The 17,887-nt window shown below is 44.4% G+C and overlaps 2 protein-coding genes across 2 annotated transcripts; both read left to right on the forward strand.

Annotated features, from left to right (window-relative positions):
* Positions 1-1,777: 1,777 nt before the first annotated feature.
* Positions 1,778-3,586, forward strand: mif (macrophage migration inhibitory factor). The gene is made up of 3 exons (XM_052070698.1): positions 1,778-2,006; positions 3,087-3,259; positions 3,332-3,586. Exons 1-3 carry the CDS (start codon positions 1,899-1,901, stop codon positions 3,396-3,398), a joined length of 348 nt encoding a protein of 115 aa, XP_051926658.1. The 5' UTR covers positions 1,778-1,898; the 3' UTR covers positions 3,399-3,586.
* A 7,767-nt stretch (positions 3,587-11,353) lies between these two features.
* Positions 11,354-17,887, forward strand: LOC127603962 (macrophage migration inhibitory factor-like). The gene is made up of 4 exons (XM_052070707.1): positions 11,354-11,954; positions 17,271-17,292; positions 17,383-17,555; positions 17,668-17,887. The coding sequence occupies exons 1-4, from the start codon at positions 11,869-11,871 to the stop codon at positions 17,732-17,734; spliced, it is 348 nt and encodes a 115-aa protein (XP_051926667.1). The 5' UTR covers positions 11,354-11,868; the 3' UTR covers positions 17,735-17,887.

Raw genomic sequence — 17,887 nt, forward strand, 5'->3', positions numbered from 1 at the left:
ACATACTCAACATTGAGTGCTACAAAAATAAAAACAAAGTACAAAGACCCATCTCAAAACAAGGTCGTCAAAAAGTTCCAATCTCTGAATGTGTATATTTATAAGCTTTTAACTATTTACAGTAAAATATAAGTAAGCTTTGAATACCACACAACAAATTATAAATTAAAATTTGTAAAACAAAAAGAAAAAAAGTCCAGGTAAAGGTTTTAGCTTGTCTTTAGCGAAGATTGGCATGAAGAAAAAACAAGTGCCTCAGCTTTGAGGGGTTGATCCTGTTTCTCCTCTTTGTTAATATTTGCCCTGTTTTGGAGAAGATTCTCTCTGATGGGGACAGATGTTGCGACAACACACAGCCAACACAAAATGGATGAAAATCCCTTGCAATCATTTTACCCAGTTCCTCGTCAATTGTGTTGTGTTTTGCTGGTTTTATAGCTTTTTGCATAAAGTGGCTCATAGAGCTCTGGGTTGTACATCTAGGCAGTTGTGACATTGCAGCAGCAGCAACACTTGCAGACACACTAGCACCTTCATTAATAGCTGGTTCCCTTGGTTGTTTTTTCTCTTCAAATTGTACTGATGGGTGGACATTTCTGATGTGCCTGTGCATGTTATTTGTGGAGCCTGATCTATGGGATATTTTAACCTTGCACAGTCTACACGCTGCCTTTGAACTATCAATTAAATTGAAATGAGTCCATATTTCACTGCGTTTCCTATCCATTTTCTCACCTTTCCACTTTCCACCGTGTTGTTTTTTTTCACTAACTAGCGAACTGTCTTGTTCGCGTGCTGCTAGTGTGTTGCTGTGTGTGTCTCTACTCTAACCCCTCCCACTTCTCTAAATTGCAGCGCGCGCGTGTGTGTGTGTGTGTGTGTGTGTGTGTGTAAAACCCTCCCCTTCCGGCTCCCAATGAGGTGGGAGCCGGCTCCCATCGTTCACTTCAAAGAGCCGGCTCTGGGAGCCGTCTTGTTCGCGAACGACACATCACTACACAGCACACCCGCAACCCTCGTGAGGATAAGTAGTTCGGAAAATGGATGGATGGATGTCCATGGGTAAATAGTGGAGAAATGATTCGCTTCAATTACTGAAAATTTAGTGTCCCTTTAAAAATAACGCACAGCCATTAATGTCTAAACCACTGGCAACAAAAGCCTACACTCTAAGTGATAATGTCGCTGGTAGTTACATACACATTTCAGGATCTGGTTATGACACAAATCAGTCAAATACCTTTTATACGTGCTGATTTCAAAATTCATCAATAAAGAAAAATCAGCAATAAAATAAAAAATTAAAAATTCCGAAATTTACCTCGCTGTAAACTTATACAAAAACAGCCGTGTTCATATAGTGTAAACCCTTTTGAAGATGGGTGTTGAGGGCAGATCAAGCCGTGCTAATTGCCCCCTTCTTATTTCAACGGATTTCCTTTGCCCATAGATGCCACAAGATGATGCCAAAGCGATACTATTACATTTGACACTTTGGCTTGAGCACACAAATAGACAATAATAGAGGATAGCTTTAATGTGTTTGCAAATTTGTGACTCTGTTGGTGTTTACAGTAAACATGTATAATCATCAGATCAAAAGGGACATACTTTGTTTTTAGTGCCCATTATTCCTCAATATATTAATATTTTATGTGGTTGGGTTCAGTGAATCAGTCTATGTAATCAATTGATTACGGGCGCATCTGGCACATTAAATATGGCGGACACGCAGACGTGTTGCAGTAACTGGCGACCTTCCTCACAACGCCTCATCTTTGAACACTTGTCTATGACTCCGTGGCCTATTGCTCGGCATCCGGAACCGATCATTCAGCCAGTGAGAGTTGCAATAGTTTGGTATTTTGAAAGAACCGTGAAATCTCTTCTTGGAAATCATGCCGATGTTTGTAGTTAACACCAACGTGGCCAAAGGCAACGTGCCGCCGGCTCTGCTCACAGAAGCTACCAAGGAGCTGGCTAAAGCTATGGGCAAGCCTGCACAGGTAAAACAATGTCATACTCACTCAATTTGACAAGCTTCTGCCTATTTATTTATCACGACATGTGGCTGGAACGCATGTCCGTGATCTGGTTTTTTTTTTGCCATGTGTCACAGCTATCAGTAGATATGTTTCTTCGCTCTGTGTGAAAATACCCACTGCGTGCATTCAAACATGGACGTCAATGTTTCGGGTTAGAAATTGTCAGATTAAATGAACTCTCTGTTAACAAGGCAACCAGTCCATTTCTGAGACCATGTAGAATGGTTGATTTGAATGCCATGTCATTTTATGTGGCCAGAGGAAGCAAATCAAGCATGTCAACTTGCAAGATGCTTGCTAAAATCTCTTCCCAAATTTAAATTTTTCGTATAGTACGTAATAAGTATGAGACATATTGTAAGCATTTTCTTGTAACCAAACCCCTCATTACAGTAACTTAAACCGTTGTTCTTGACATTTTTATTTGGTTTCAGTCATAACGGCCCTCCAAGGGAAACAGTAACTAAAATGTGGCCCCTGACAAAAATTACTTTGACCCCCCCCCCCCCCACACACACACACACACACACGCACACACTTCTGACACCACATACTTAACCCGGTTAGGGACAATTAAAGGGATGGATGAAAATCCAATTCCGTTCTTGCTTAGTCTGTCCTTTAAAAAATAAATAAATAAATATTGTCCTCTGTCTCAAAAATGGACGTCCGGACCGGACGGAAGGACCGTTCTGTCCCAGGGATGGAATGCCCATCTCAGGTAAAATGGTTATCAAGAGGGGCTGGGGGGGAAAAGCTACTTCAGGGGGTGCTCAAGAGATATTTGCTATTTGTAGTCATATTTAGCACTCTTTTTTAATTTTTGTTTTATTTTTTTTAATAGACAGAAAATTCCCTTCAATTCTTGAAAAGACCCATCTATCGTTTTGCAAAGTGATCCATCCGTTTGATGACATTTTCAGTGCCTCAAGAGTTGCATTTCTAACAGTTCATGCATGCTTTTCGTACAAATGGAAGACCTCATGTGTGATCTTAATTGAGGGATCCACCCATGTTTTGTCTCTTTTTTTCATACATCAGTACATTGCTGTGCTAATCAACGCAGAACAAATGATGATGTTTGGAGGAAAGGGAGACGCGTGTGCACTCTGCTCCCTTCACAGCATTGGAAAGATCAGCCCTTCTGAAAACAAACAGTACTCTACACTACTGTGTGGACTGCTCAACAAACACTTGGGTGTTTCTCCTGACAGGTATGCTAACCAACAATCATCATGATGATGTTCATCTTTCATGACCACAATCTCTCCTTTTGTCTATTTCAGGATTTATATCAATTTTGTGGACATGGATGCTCACAATGTGGCCTGGAACAACTCGACTTTTGGCTAAGATAGAGGTTGTGGTCCTCATAGAAAACATCGTTCCAGCTGTAATGAAGAGTTGTCATTAAAAACACCCCAGAAGACAAAAATACCCGATAATAGCTAATTGATCGACCACGTGGCACTTGTCTAGTCAGTAAAGTTTCACATACATCTTTCCCACCTGCATTAAAGCACATCTGGTAGTACGGAAAATTGTTTTCTCAATGTCTCCCCTTCTCTAATTGTGTCACGGGGGCAACAGCTTTAGCAGGGAAGCCCAGACTCAGCAACAGCTCTCCCCGGGTAATGCCGAGGCGTTTCCAGGCCAGCTGGGTGACAGTCTCTCCAGCGTATCCTGGGTCTTCCTCGGGTCTCCTCCCGGTGGGACATGCCCGGAACACCTCACCAGGGAGGCGTTCAGGAGGCATCCGAATCAGATGCCCAAGCCACCTCATCTGGCTCCTCTCGATGTGGAGGAGAAGCGTCTCGACTCTGAGCCCCTCCCGGATGACCGAGCTTCTCACCTTATCTCTAAGGGAGAGCCAGCGGAGAAAACTCATTTTGGCCGCTTGTATCCGCTATCTCGTTCTTACGGTTACGACCCATAGCTCGTGACCATAGAATTTGGGATGTCTGTGGCAAATGCTATGTAGCTTTTGTCTTATTCATCTGGCTTGAGCAATTTGCAGCAAGAGTGAAGTGGTTTAATGACAATCAGCACCTCCAAATCTGAGGCCATGCTCCTCGGTCGGAAAAATGGTGCATGCCTTCTCCGGGTTGCGAATGACTCTCTTGTACTCAGTGCGCGTGAGGGAGTCGGCGACGACCGCAAGGGAGTCAGCGACCACGAGGGACACAGGAGATGTCCAGCCAGCAACCGCGAGGGAGCCAGCGATGACAGCGAGAGAGCGAGTGACGACAGCAAGGGAGCCAATGACGACCGCGAGGGAGCGGGAAATTCACATCCCCAAAACATGGACTTCCAACCCTTTGAAGATATTGACTATAAGCCATTCGATCCCGAGAACAATTTAGACCCAGACAATAACGTCTTCAAGAACAAACAAAGGGTAACAAACTCTGACTATTACCTGGATGAACAATTCAACACTAATATAAAATTGGAAAATGCACTTTCAGTAATACACTTAAACAGTAGAGGTCTCTATAAAAACGTCACAAAAATCAAAGAATACCTGACTAAATTCAATAAATTTAAAATAATTGTCATATCAGAAACTTGGCTTGATGAAGATAAAACAAGTGAAATGGAAATAGAAGGTTATGAAATGTTTGCAACTGATAGGGAAAACAAAAAAGGGGGGGGGTGCAATATATGTAGACAAAGCATTTAAATGCAGTAAAATTGAGAAATTGACAAACACAATAGAAAACCTAATGAAATGTCTAACCATTGAAATACATATTATGAATAAAACGGCATCAAATATCATAAGTTGCATCTATAGGACACCAGGATCATGTATTACTATACTATACTATACATGTATAACTAACAGATATGCTCAGTTACTACAACGATAAGAAAACACGAATAATATGTGACTTTAACATTGACTTATTAAACCCAAATTAAGATTAAGATATCCTTTATTTGTCCCGCAATCGGGAAATTACAATCAGAATTCAGAAAGGAAAAACGCTGGGTAGGGAGAGGGAAAAAAACCATGCTCGAACTATCCTCTTCCGAGGATAATTTAAGTCCAGGATAAAAAAAAGACCCTAGCACATGAATAAGCATATGAGAGTTACAACAAGTCAATACCGCGACGCGGCCGAACAATGACCAGCTGCACGGTTCGCCGTTGTGCTCCGCATTATCAAACCATGTCACGGGGGAAAAAGAATCGGAGCGATGAAGACGGTGATAACAAGGATGTGTATGCGCGTGTACTTGTCCAGTCGTGTATGTGTATGCTTGTACAGGTCATAGCTGCGTCGTCGAAAACTGCTCATCATGAAGAAAGTCTTGGCTTAAAAGTCCATGGCCGAGAAGGAGGGGTGGTGGTGGTGGGGGCCCTAGACTCCATGCCTATTTCCATCCAGCGGAAAGGCCAGATAGCGTTGTTTGTTTTAGAAAGACGGCCGCCAACAATTCCAGACAGCCTTGAGTCCTTGATCTGTATCTCTCACTGGCGCCAATCATTCAAATCCGAAAATTCTTTCGCAGCGTGGATTCCAACGTCTCCATGGTATTTTCAATCGCGCGGAGTCGCTCCAAACCCGCAAAGTCGCAACAATATTGCGGTTGAGCTCAGTCACCGCTTGAGTCTGAGTGTTAGACATTCGCGCCAAGCCATCCAGAGTGACCGGCAGCTTCTTCACTTCCAATAGAGCCGCTCCCGTCGGTTGAATTTTGCGATAGAACAGCAAGCTGCCAACACCAAACAGCAGCATACCTGTTATCAAAAGGCCAATGATGTAGATGTCTTCCACATCCTCCACGGACAGTACTGTCAGGCACACCGGTCTCCACTTTCTCCATGGATCAAGGGCGTATCCGGCAGCAAGTGTCCCCGGAGGGCAAGCAGGCCCCCCACTGCCTGCTCTTTCCGTTGAAAAAATGTTGATTACATCGAGAGACCAGCCAACTAATTCCATGGTTAGTTCTTCGGATGAAAACACGGTAGGAGGCGAGGGGAAAAAAGTTGGACAAAGACAGCACAAAAGACTACCGGTAAGTGGCGAGCAGGGAAAAAAAGGTGGGAGGGCAGGGGAGATGTGCAAAAAGCATCCGCCTTCGTCGAAAGCCAAGCAGAAATGGTCACAAAAAACAACTGACTTCACAAATACTATGTATAGCAACAGCCTTTTCCCAGTAATGCTGAAACCTCGCAGAATAACAGTTGACACGGCCACATTAATAGATAACATATTTATAAATAAGATTGATCATAACATGGAAAGTGGACTTCTCATTAATGACATAAGTGACCACCTACCCGTCTTTGCAGTTTTTTTATAATTATTTTGATAGAAAAGCTAAGTCAACAACTCACATAACAGAAATAAGACGAAGAACCCAACGCTCCATCGATGCTTTTAAGCAAGACCTAGAAAAGCAAAACTGGACCGAGGTCTGCTCAAACGAAGACCCAAATACAGCGTTTGAAGTATTTCAGTCGACCATAATCTCCTGATATGATAAACATTTTCCATTAACTAAAGTCTCCAAAAAGCATAAAGACCCAAGTAAGCCATGGATAACGAAAGGCATAGAAAACACATGTGAAAAGAAAAACAATTTATATACAGTAAATTGTTTTTAAAATTGAGAACTGAAGAAGCAGAAAGAAAATAGAAGACCTATAAAAATAAACTAGTAAATATTATAAGAACCAGTAAAAGAGATCATTAGCATACACTATTAGAGCATAATAAAAGTAACACACAAGAAATATGGAAAATACTTAACCAAGTAATCAGAAATAGTCCTAAAAAGGTGGCTTATCCAGTGTATGTTATCAAAGGCAAAAATAGTAGTATGGAAAAAACTGCAGAAATAGCAACTGAATTTAATGAGTATCTTGTCAACATCGGCAGTAACCTAGCAAAACAAATTCCTGATCCAACAAACTTGTTTGAAATTGATAGATACGTAGAAAAACTCCTCCACGATGTTCCTTACTGCTGTAAAACAAGAAGAAGTATCAAATATGACAAAAAAAATTAAAAATAAAAAGTCAACTGATTGCTTTAATATTGATATGACAATAATAAAGCAGATTATAGAATAGGCAGTGCGACCTTTCACGCACATATGCAACCTGTCATTCAAAGTTGGTATCTTTCCAACAACGATGAAAATTGCTAAAGTTATTCCAATCTATAAAAGCGGAGAAAGACATCTGTTTACAAATTATAGATCAATATCACTACTACCACAATTAAAAAAAAAAAACTAATTTCTCGCAGACTTGATAGCTTTATACAAAAGCATGCGCTGTTAAGTGAGAATCAATATGGCTTCAGGGAAAAACGGACCACCTCAATGGCAGTTATGGAGTTTGTGAAAGCAATAGCCACTAATATAGACAACAAAGAATTTACTGTTGGGGTTTTCCTAGATCTAAAAAAAGCTTTTGACACAATAGATCACAGTATATTATTGAAAAAAATAGAAAGATATGGCATTAGAGGTGTAGCTTATAAATGGATAAAAAGTTATTTAGAAAACAGATATCAGTATTTGCAGCTCAACAATAAAAAAACGAATCAACTGAAAATTACTCACGGAGTTCCTCAGTGCTTGGTCCAAAACTATTCATCTTATATATAAATGATATCTGCAAGGTCTCAAAACTATTTAAATGTGTCCTATTTGCTGATGATACAACTTTCTACTGTTCTGGAATAAATCTGAAACAGCTCTTGACAACCGTAGAAAACGAATTAAACAAAGCCATTAGACAGAAATAAATTGTCACTTAACCTGAAAAAAATCGAAGTTAATTGTTTTTGGCACGAGACCAATCAAACACCAAGCTAAAATTAAGGTAAACTCAATTGAGATAGAAAGAGCGTATGAAACCAAGTTTCTTGGATTAGTAATAGACTCAAAACTATGTTGGAAGCCACATATCGATAACGTAAAAAGAAAAATAACCAAAACCGTAGGGATCCTCTACAAAACCAAGGAAGTGCTATATAAGAGATCTTTGTACACATTATACTCTTCATTATTATTACCATATATGACCTACTGTGTGGAAATATGGGGAAATGCCTGCAAAACAAACACACTCCCTATTCTAAAACTTAAAAAAAAAAATCAAATTATTAATAGATCAAAATATACGGAACCCACAAATCCACTATTTATCAAATCAAATACGATGAAATTTTATGACCTGGTTGACTTTAAAATCGCCCAATTAATGTACAAAGCACACAATAACCTGCTCTGCCAAAACATTCAGAAGTTTTTCGAAATTCGAGAAAGCAGCTATGATTTAAGAGGTACCAACTTATTCAAAAAATTCAAAACAAGAACAAACATCAAGCAAAGAAGTGTATCTATCAAAGGTGTTAATCTGTGGAATAATTTCGAAACGGAACTGAAAATGAGTAAATCCCTTGCTGAGTTCAAAAACAAATTCAAAAAAATAGTACAAACAACCTACATCAATCAGAGTTAAAATGATAAATTCTAAACATTAAATATAATGATAAATCAGAACTAAGTTGATAAATAGAGAAAGGTATTGCAATATCCATTATGAATACAGGAGAAAATTGACACAAGAGTGCCAGGGTGAGGATGTATATAATCCCGAAACAAACCAAAAGTTGTAAAAATATCACAGTTAAGGGTAAAGTATGAGCCTTAATGGAGACTTCTTTCTTTTTACTTTCTTTTCTGATTGATATAAAAATGATTTATTAGATATAAACACATAACCGGGTAGAACTACATACGTTTTTTACTTCTTCCTACTCCCTCGAACATAATAACTGTGTTGAATGAACACTGATTTCTTTCTTTTTACTATTTTATCTACCTTATTTTTTGTCAAATTATTACTGTATGTTTTATGTTCAATAAACAAACCAAACCAAAAATGTTGTCAATACATAGCGGTGTACTCGAGTGATATTCTGATGAAAACTTCGGCTAAAGTTTTAATGAGCATTATTCTAATTTGTAAATTTTAAGATGGGTACAGATCAGGATTTTTCCAAATTTAAAACATTATTTTTAATCCTTGGCAGACAAAAAAAACCCCACAGGCATTTAACAGTTTTGGTCGTATTGTGTGTGTGGTGCGCCGTTTGATATCTTTGGTCAGGAAGGGGCAAAATAAGGACACCCCCCACCCCTCCAGCACGATTGTTAGTGTAACCAGTCTTACTGTGTGTGGAAGATTGATAGCAAGAGATTGGACAATATTCACATTTTTGCGTTTCCTCTTTGTCCTGCAATTTCTCGACAAACCTACTGATAGCAATATTGAAAGGAAAAGCCAGCAGTAAATAGCACAACGAGAATAAACAAAAGACAGAAGTAGAAATGTGAAAACAGTCTTTTTCGGGACAACTATATATGCAGTGTTGTAGAAATTACAGTGCAGTCTTTTTGTGGCTGTACCTGATGTTTGTGGCTTTGGGATACACATTTTGCATATCTTCTCTTGTGCTAAACCAATTCAGAAAACTGACTCATCTGTTTATCTGAAGCACGAGTGTCAAACTCATATTTGCCGTGGGCCACTTTGGTGTTATATCTTCCCTCGGAGGCCCGTTACGACAGTGAAACTGAATAAATTTTTAATCATCATCGTATTATTATTTGTGCACGACACGGTGATGACTTTTGAATTTGTTCAACTATTTCTTTGTTGTTTGCTCAATTAATGTGCAAGTGGCGTAAACAGAGTAACCAAATTACAGCAAAATTTAAATGTTACTTGTTACACATGACAATTTGACATTTCCCTACAGACTTTACCAAGGATCATGGAAGTTGAGATATATGATTTACTTTTGCGGACCATACGAAATGACTTGTCGGGCCGAATCTGGCCCCCGGGCCTTGAGTTTGATACTCCGGTCTAAAGCTTCTTCCATCTCCCTTCATTTGAAAAAGTCACAATTCATCGGGAGAAACAAGCAGTGAAAGTGTCTAAAGATATGCTTGACATGTATCATTTTGCATGTAAAGGCTCATGATGGATTCATAATTATTACTAAAAATAGCCACTAATAAAGATAACAAAGAATTTACTGTTGGGATTTTTCTCGATCTAAAAAAAGCTTTTGATACAATAGACCATAGTATATTATTGAATAAATTAGAACAATATGGCATTAGAGGTGTAGCATATAAATGGATTTAAAGTTATTTAGAAAACAGATATCAGTATGTGCAGCTCAACAATAAAAAAACGAATCAACTGAAAATCACTCATGGAGTTCCTCAGTGCTTGGTCCAAAACTATTCATCTTATATATAAATGATATCTGCAAGGTCTCAAAACAATTTAAATGTGTCCTATTTGCCGATGACACAATGTTCTACTGTTCTAGAGAAAATATGAAACAGCTTCTGGAAACTGTAAAATGAATTAAACAAATTAAAAAACTGGTTCGACAGAAATAAATGATCACTTAACTTGGAATAAACTAAATTGTTTTTGGCACGAGACCAATCAAATACCAAGTTAAAATTAAGGTAAACTCAATTGAAATAGAACAAGCTTATGACAATAAATTTATTGGATTAGTAGATACAAAATTATGCTGGAAGCCACATATAGATAACGTTAAAAGAAAAATATCCAAAACCATCGGGATCCTCCATAAAACTAAATATGTGCTGAATAGGAGATATTTGCATACATTATATTCTTAATTATTACTTCCATATATGACCTATTGCGTAGAAATATGGGGAAACTGCAGTAAAACAAACACACTACCTGTTCTAAAACTACAAAAAAAGCAATCAGAATAATCACTAGATCCAAATATGCAGAACCCACAAATTGACTATTTATCAAATTAAATACAACGAAATGTTATGACCTGGTTGACTTCAAAATTGCCCAATTAAATGTACAAAGCACACAATAATCTCCTTTGCCAAAACAACCAGAAACTCTTCGAAATTCGAGAAAGCTGTTAGAATTTAAGGGGTACTGACCAATACAAAAAATCCAAAACACGAACTAACATAAAGCAAAGGAGTGTATCTGTAATAGGTGTAAATCTATGGAACAATTTTGGAACGGACCTGAAAATGAGTAACTCGCTTGCTGAGTTCAAAAACAAATTCAAGAGAGTACTACAAGAAAATTACAAAAATCAGAATTAAGTTGATAAATTTTGATATATTTATAAAATATTGAAATACACTAGAATTACATTGAAAAAGGAATTGAAAAGTAGTCTGTTCTTGTTACGAACTGTTCGTAAACAGTTTGTAACGTGACACCATTCCAGCCAAACCTAAAAAAAAAAAAAAAAAAGCAAACTGGAATGGTGACAAATGTTTGAGCACTACATTTTCACAACTGAGTACAACATTGTTCCCAGTCTTTGCACATTTTCAGCATTTACCTTCAAACTTCTATAATGTATTGAGAAACACATCTCTGAAATCAGTTGATGGCATTTTTAAGGAAAAATGCCATAAAGGTAAAGGCGGTATGCTGTCTTCACGACCAGACACTTGATGAGCTGAAGAAAATGGATGGTCGGATGTATTATCTGCTTCTCGGTGTGGTGTTCAACACAAATGCAATGCAGAGTGCCAGTTACATTGCCACTTGAGGCATTATAATTATCAATGACTATATTACATTAAAATTACATTAAAACTAACTTTGTTACAAACAGATCTCCTGCCTCCCTCCAAAAAACAAACATACAAAAAAAAAGAAGTTGCTCCGCCTTTCGTCTTCTACCTCCATGCAGCTTCTGAACCTCAATCAGTTTTGTTTTGAAGGAACCAGAAGACACTACATGAGGAAATCATGCCGATTTTTGTTGTTAACACCAACTTTGCCAAAAACAACCTGCCGGAGACTCTGCTGTCAGAACTTACTGAGGAGCTGACTAAAGCCACTGTCACGTCGCGTGTCCGCCAGCAGGTGGCGGGTTTTCTCCCCCGCCATCCGCGCACCTGTCCGTAATTTCGGGCTGATTACCCTCTTTTATTAAGAGACTCCGACAGTCATCTCGCTGCCGGAGAATTCCACGCCGTGCCATTGCTTTCTCGTGCTAATTCCTCGATTATAGATTACTCGTTGCCTTCTTGCCTTGCGGCCTTTACTCTTGCCATTCGCGACAAGTCACTAAATTGTATTCTCTTATATTGCCTATTCAGTAGTTCCTCGCACGTTGTTTTTTTTGGCGAGCGTTTTCGGTTGTTTCCTTATTTTCTCCCCTGGTCCTTATTTGACCAGCGTTTTGTGTTACCGTTTTTTCCCTGTCGGGCTCTTTCTGTTTTTGTCATTAAAGACACTCTTTGTTTTGACAAGGTTCTTTCGTTGTCTGTTTTCCGGGGATCCAACTCTTTATTTTCATTGTTCTGTACGAAGCGATAGTTATCGCTTCGGACAGAACGTGACAGAATTCTCCGGCCACCATGGATCCCGCAGACATCGAAAAAATTTTGTCCGCTCTTTCCCGACAAGAGCAACAGATGAGTCAGCAGGGCCAAGCCATTGGGGAACTCCGTGGCACGGTCTCCATGCTGGCTCATCGGTACAATGATTTAGAACCTCGGTTGGTCCGGGTGGAAGAGCGGAGACCATCTCCCCCCGGGGTTCGTTCTATCATTCCCGAAGCGCCCCCCTCATATCCCATTATGACGAGGGAGCCATCGCTTCCACACCCCCCTCGCTACGGGGGCGAGCACGGGCAGTGTGGACACTTCCTCCACCAGTGCTCTCTCATTTTTGACCAACAGCCGTCTGCCTATGCTAATGACGCCGCCAAGGTGGCTTATGTCATGAGTCTGTTAACAGGTCCGGCAGCATCGTGGGCGATTGCGACAAGTGACGCCAAGCCGAATCTCCGTACTTCGTTCCCCGACTTCGTGGCTGCGTTCCGCCGGGTGTTCCATCATCCCGTGCGGGGCAGAGAGGCAGAGGGCCGGTTACTCGCCATCCACCAGGGAGAGCGATCGGTAGCGGACTACTCCATCGAGTTCCGGATCCTGGCCGCCCAGAGTGGATACGATGATCGGGCGCTGTGTGGCCTGTTTCGCCGTGGACTAAACCCTCAACTCAAGGACGAGCTGGCGACCCGCGACCACAGCACCAACCTGGAGGAATTAATCGACCTCTCCCTCCTCATGGACAATCGCCTGAGGGAGCGAAGCCGGGAGCGTGGGGGTGAGCGGCCCCAGTTCCGACGAACACCCACGGAGGAACAGGTGCAGCTGGGAGGCAGGGACGCTGGTACGGGGGAAAGAAAGCGTCGTTTCAGCGATCGAGCGACGACTGACGGCGTTCCACCATCTCCTCACGCCGCAACCAACCATCCGGGGCCGTCACCCCCTGCCCACCAGGAGTACTGTGAGTCACGACCGCGCGCGCCTCCCTTCGAGTCTAGGCGAGTCGACTCGCGGCCCGGTCACCCCAACAGACTCGAACTCGAGGGGGAGATATTAGGGGGGTCCCGGTCGTGGCGGGTTCGGGCTCTGGTAGACTCGGGGGCAGATGACTGCATAATGGACACCGATCTCGCATCCGAGCTGGGTTGTTCCGTGGAGAAGCTGATAGATAGGAAGCGGGTTTGTGATCTTGATGGGCGTCTCCTGGCGGTAGTTACGCATAGGACGGAGCCGTTGAAACTTCTACTGTCCGGCAACCATGTCGAACATCGTCGTTTTTACTTAATGCGGTCTCGCAACGCCCCGATCGTTCTCGGGTTACCCTGGCTCAAGACACACAATCCCGTGATTTCCTGGGCGCGCCCAGCGATAGACAGCTGGAGCCAGTACTGTTACCAGCACTGTCTGCAATCGGCCGTCGGGAAGCATGAACGTGTCACACCCCCCGAGGAGATCTGCCTTGACGGAGTGCCGGATTGCTATCGGGATCTAAAGGAGGTGTTCAGCGAGGATCGTGCCCACTCTTTGCCTCCACACCGCCCCTACGATTGTGCTATAGACCTGCAGGCGGGCGCTCCGTTGCCGACCTCGCGGCTGTATCAGGTGTCCCAACCCGAGCGCGAGGCATTGACGGAGTACATCAACAGCTCGCTCGCCGCAGGTCTTATTAGACCATCGCGTTCACCGTTAGGGGCGGGTTTTTTCTTCGTAGGGAAGAAAGACAAGACCCTGCGACCCTGCGTAGATTATCGGGGATTAAACGAGATAACTATTAAGAATAGATACCCGCTACCCTTGCTGGACTCCGCCTTCGCCCCATTACAGTCAGCCACCATTTTCTCCAAATTAGACTTGCGCAGCGCTTACCACTTGGTTCGCATCCGGGAGGGTGACGAGTGGAAGACGGCTTTTAAGACCCCTCTGGGTCATTTTGAATACTTGGTTATGCCTTTTGGGCTCACCAACGCCCCTGCCGTTTTCCAAAACCTAATCAATGATGTGCTAAGGGACATGATTAACATCTTTTGTTTCGTTTACCTTGACGATATTTTAATTTTTTCCCGGTCATTACACGAGCACCAGCAACACGTTAGGCTGGTGCTACAACGTCTACTGGAGAACCGGCTCTTCGTCAAGGCAGAAAAGTGTGAATTCCATGTCCCCGTCATCTCCTTCCTAGGGTTCATTATTGAACAGGGCAGGTTAAGGGCGGACCCCATTAAGACGCGTGCCGTCACTAACTGGCCGGTTCCAACCAATCGCAAGGAACTGCAGCGCTTTCTGGGGTTCGCCAACTTCTACCGACGCTTCATCCGCGGTTATAGTCAGAAGGCGCTCCCCTTAACCCGCCTTACGTCCATTAAAACCCCATTTAAGTGGGATCCGACCGCGGATGCGGCGTTCGCAAACCTGAAGGCGGCGTTCACCAGTCCCCCCGTACTACAGCACCCTGATCCTGATCTCCCCTTTATCGTGGAGGTGGACGCCTCGGATTCGGGGGTGGGGGCTGTGCTGTCCCAGCGCTCTCCGGTCGACCAGAAGTTGCACCCCTGCGCCTTCTTCTCCCGTCGACTCAGTGCCGCCGAGTCCAATTACGACGTGGGCAACCGTGAACTGTTGGCAGTTGTGACCGCCTTGCAGGAGTGGCGGCACTGGCTCGAGGGGGCAAAGGAGCCCTTTACGGTCTACACAGATCATAAGAACCTCGCCTACCTCCGCTCCGCCAAAAGACTGAACGCCCGTCAGGCCCGGTGGGCCCTCTTCCTCACCAGGTTCGACTTCATCCTCACCTACTCTCCCGGGTCTAAGAACACCAAGCCCGACGCCCTCTCCCGTCTCCACGAGCCTGCGGGGAGGGATCGATCCCCGGAGACCATCCTCCCGACCCGGTGCGTCGTGGGGGCCGTCCAGTGGGAGATTGAGCAGCGGATCCAGGCAGCCCTGGAGGGGGTTCAGGTGCCGACGGAGTGCCCAGCAGGGAGGCTATTCGTACCTCCCTCCTTACGATCGGAAGTTCTGCAGTGGGGACATGGGTCCAAGGTGGCGTGTCATCCCGGGGTGAACCGGACTGTGCAACTCGTCGCCCAGCGTTTCTGGTGGCCGGAGCTCCGCAACGACGTGACGGAGTTCATCAAGGCCTGCACCTCCTGCGCCTGCGGCAAGTCGTCCCATCAGCCGCCGGCGGGACTGCTCCAGCCGTTGCCCATTCCTCCTCGCCCGTGGTCCCACATCGCCCTGGACTTCGTCACGGGTCTCCCGCCTTCCCGGGGTCGAACTGTCGTACTCACGATCGTGGACCGCTTCTCCAAGGCGGCTCATTTTGTTCCTTTGTCCAGGTTGCCGTCGGCGCTGGAGACCGCCGACCTCCTTGTCGAACACGTCTTCCGTCTCCATGGCATTCCACTGGACATTGTCTCGGACCGGGGGCCCCAGTTCGTATCCCGCGTCTGGAAGCAGTTCTGCCGGTCCCTCGGGGCCACGGCCAGTCTGACCTCGGGGTACCACCCCCAGTCCAATGGACAAGCCGAGCGTGCCAACCAGGATCTGGGGGCGGCCCTCCGCTGTGTGTGCCTTCACCGTCCCTCATCCTGGGTCGACCACTTACCCTGGGTGGAGTACGCGCACAACACCCTCGTCTCTTCTGCCACCGGTAGGTCCCCCTTCATGGCCGCCTACGGGTACCAGCCGCCGCTGTTCCCGTCCCAGGAGGGGCAGGTGGAGGTCCCCTCTGTGCAGCACCACCTCAAGCGGGCCCATCGCGTGTGGAAGGAGGCCCGGGCTGCGTTGTCCCGCACGGCGGCCAGGAACCAGCGGATCGCGGATCGTCGCCGGCGCCCGGCTCCTTCATACGTGGTAGGACAGAAGGTGTGGTTGGCGACGAGGGATCTTCGGCTGGCCGGCACGTCTGCGAAACTGGGACCCCGATTTACTGGACCGTTCGAGGTCGAGGCCGTCATCAGTCCAGCTGCAGTCAGGCTCCGGCTGCCGCCCACCATGAAGGTTCACCCCGTCTTCCACGTCTCCCTTCTCAAACCCGTGTCTTCCAGTGACTTGGCTCCTCCTCCCACGCCGCCGCCACCTCCGCGGGTCGTCGACGGTGACCCGGTGTACACGGTTCGTGCCATCCTGGACTCTCGGCGCAGGGGAAAGGGGTTCCAGTATCTGGTCGACTGGGAGGGCTACGGGCCTGAGGAGCGGCAGTGGGTGCCTCGCTCCTGGATCCTTGATCCGTCCCTTTTGCGCGACTTCCACGCTGCACATCCGTCCAAGCCGGGTAGTCCGCCGGGAGGCGTCCATTGAGGGGGGGGTACTGTCACGTCGCGTGTCCGCCAGCAGGTGGCGGGTTTTCTCCCCCGCCATCCGCGCACCTGTCCGTAATTTCGGGCTGATTACCCTCTTTTATTAAGAGACTCCGACAGTCATCTCGCTGCCGGAGAATTCCACGCCGTGCCATTGCTTTCTCGTGCTAATTCCTCGATTATAGATTACTCGTTGCCTTCTTGCCTTGCGGCCTTTACTCTTGCCATTCGCGACAAGTCACTAAATTGTATTCTCTTATATTGCCTATTCAGTAGTTCCTCGCACGTTGTTTTTTTTGGCGAGCGTTTTCGGTTGTTTCCTTATTTTCTCCCCTGGTCCTTATTTGACCAGCGTTTTGTGTTACCGTTTTTTCCCTGTCGGGCTCTTTCTGTTTTTGTCATTAAAGACACTCTTTGTTTTGACAAGGTTCTTTCGTTGTCTGTTTTCCGGGGATCCAACTCTTTATTTTCATTGTTCTGTACGAAGCGATAGTTATCGCTTCGGACAGAACGTGACAGCCACGGGCAAACCCGATCAGGTATGACAAAACCAATGATACAAATCGATTACCCGATGATGAGCATGGTTATCCCCCAACATAATGTTTGTCACTTTTTTCATGTTCTAGTTCATTGCCGTGCATGTCCACCCAGATCAAGTCATGATGATCGGTGGAAAGGAAGATCCATGTGCACTCTGTTCCTTTCACAGCAATGAAAATATCAGCTGTGATCAAATCAAGCAATACTCTAAACTACTGTGTGGACTGCTCAACAAACAGCTGGGCATATCTCCTGACAGGTAATGTTACCAAATACATTGAGTTGAGTTTATACGGTGACTAAAGTGTGCGCGCTATTCTTTCTTCACTGTCCACACTCATCAAAACAATTGTACTTTTGCACATTTTTAGGATTTATATTAAGTTTGTGGACATGGATCCTTGCAACATGAGCTGGAACGACACTACTTTTGGCTGAGATAGAGGTTGAAGTCCTCAAAGAAAATCATTGCCGCTGTGTTGAAGAGCCGTTGTTAAAAATGACCAAGAGGCAAGAAGATACGGTCATGGCTTCGTTGATTCCATGCAACTTTGTACTGGCCTTGCCTTCCTGCAATAAAGCACAGTGTGT

Source organism: Hippocampus zosterae, chromosome 1 (assembly GCF_025434085.1).
Source record: "Hippocampus zosterae strain Florida chromosome 1, ASM2543408v3, whole genome shotgun sequence".
NCBI lineage: Eukaryota > Metazoa > Chordata > Actinopteri > Syngnathiformes > Syngnathidae > Hippocampus > Hippocampus zosterae.

What these genes read in the sequence shown, in the direction of transcription:
- mif (XM_052070698.1), top strand. Translation starts at nt 1,899, where the DNA reads ATGCCGATGTTTGTAGTTAACACCAACGTGGCCAAAGGCAACGTGCCG. An exon ending in CTATGGGCAAGCCTGCACAG is followed by an intron (nt 2,007 to 3,086) that starts GTAAAACAATGT and finishes TTCATACATCAG; the next exon opens with TACATTGCTGTGCTAATCAA. An exon ending in TTGGGTGTTTCTCCTGACAG is followed by an intron (nt 3,260 to 3,331) that starts GTATGCTAACCA and finishes TGTCTATTTCAG; the next exon opens with GATTTATATCAATTTTGTGG.
- LOC127603962 (XM_052070707.1), top strand. Translation starts at nt 11,869, where the DNA reads ATGCCGATTTTTGTTGTTAACACCAACTTTGCCAAAAACAACCTGCCG. An exon ending in CTTACTGAGGAGCTGACTAA is followed by an intron (nt 11,955 to 17,270) that starts AGCCACTGTCAC and finishes ACAGAACGTGAC; the next exon opens with AGCCACGGGCAAACCCGATC. An exon ending in CCACGGGCAAACCCGATCAG is followed by an intron (nt 17,293 to 17,382) that starts GTATGACAAAAC and finishes TTCATGTTCTAG; the next exon opens with TTCATTGCCGTGCATGTCCA.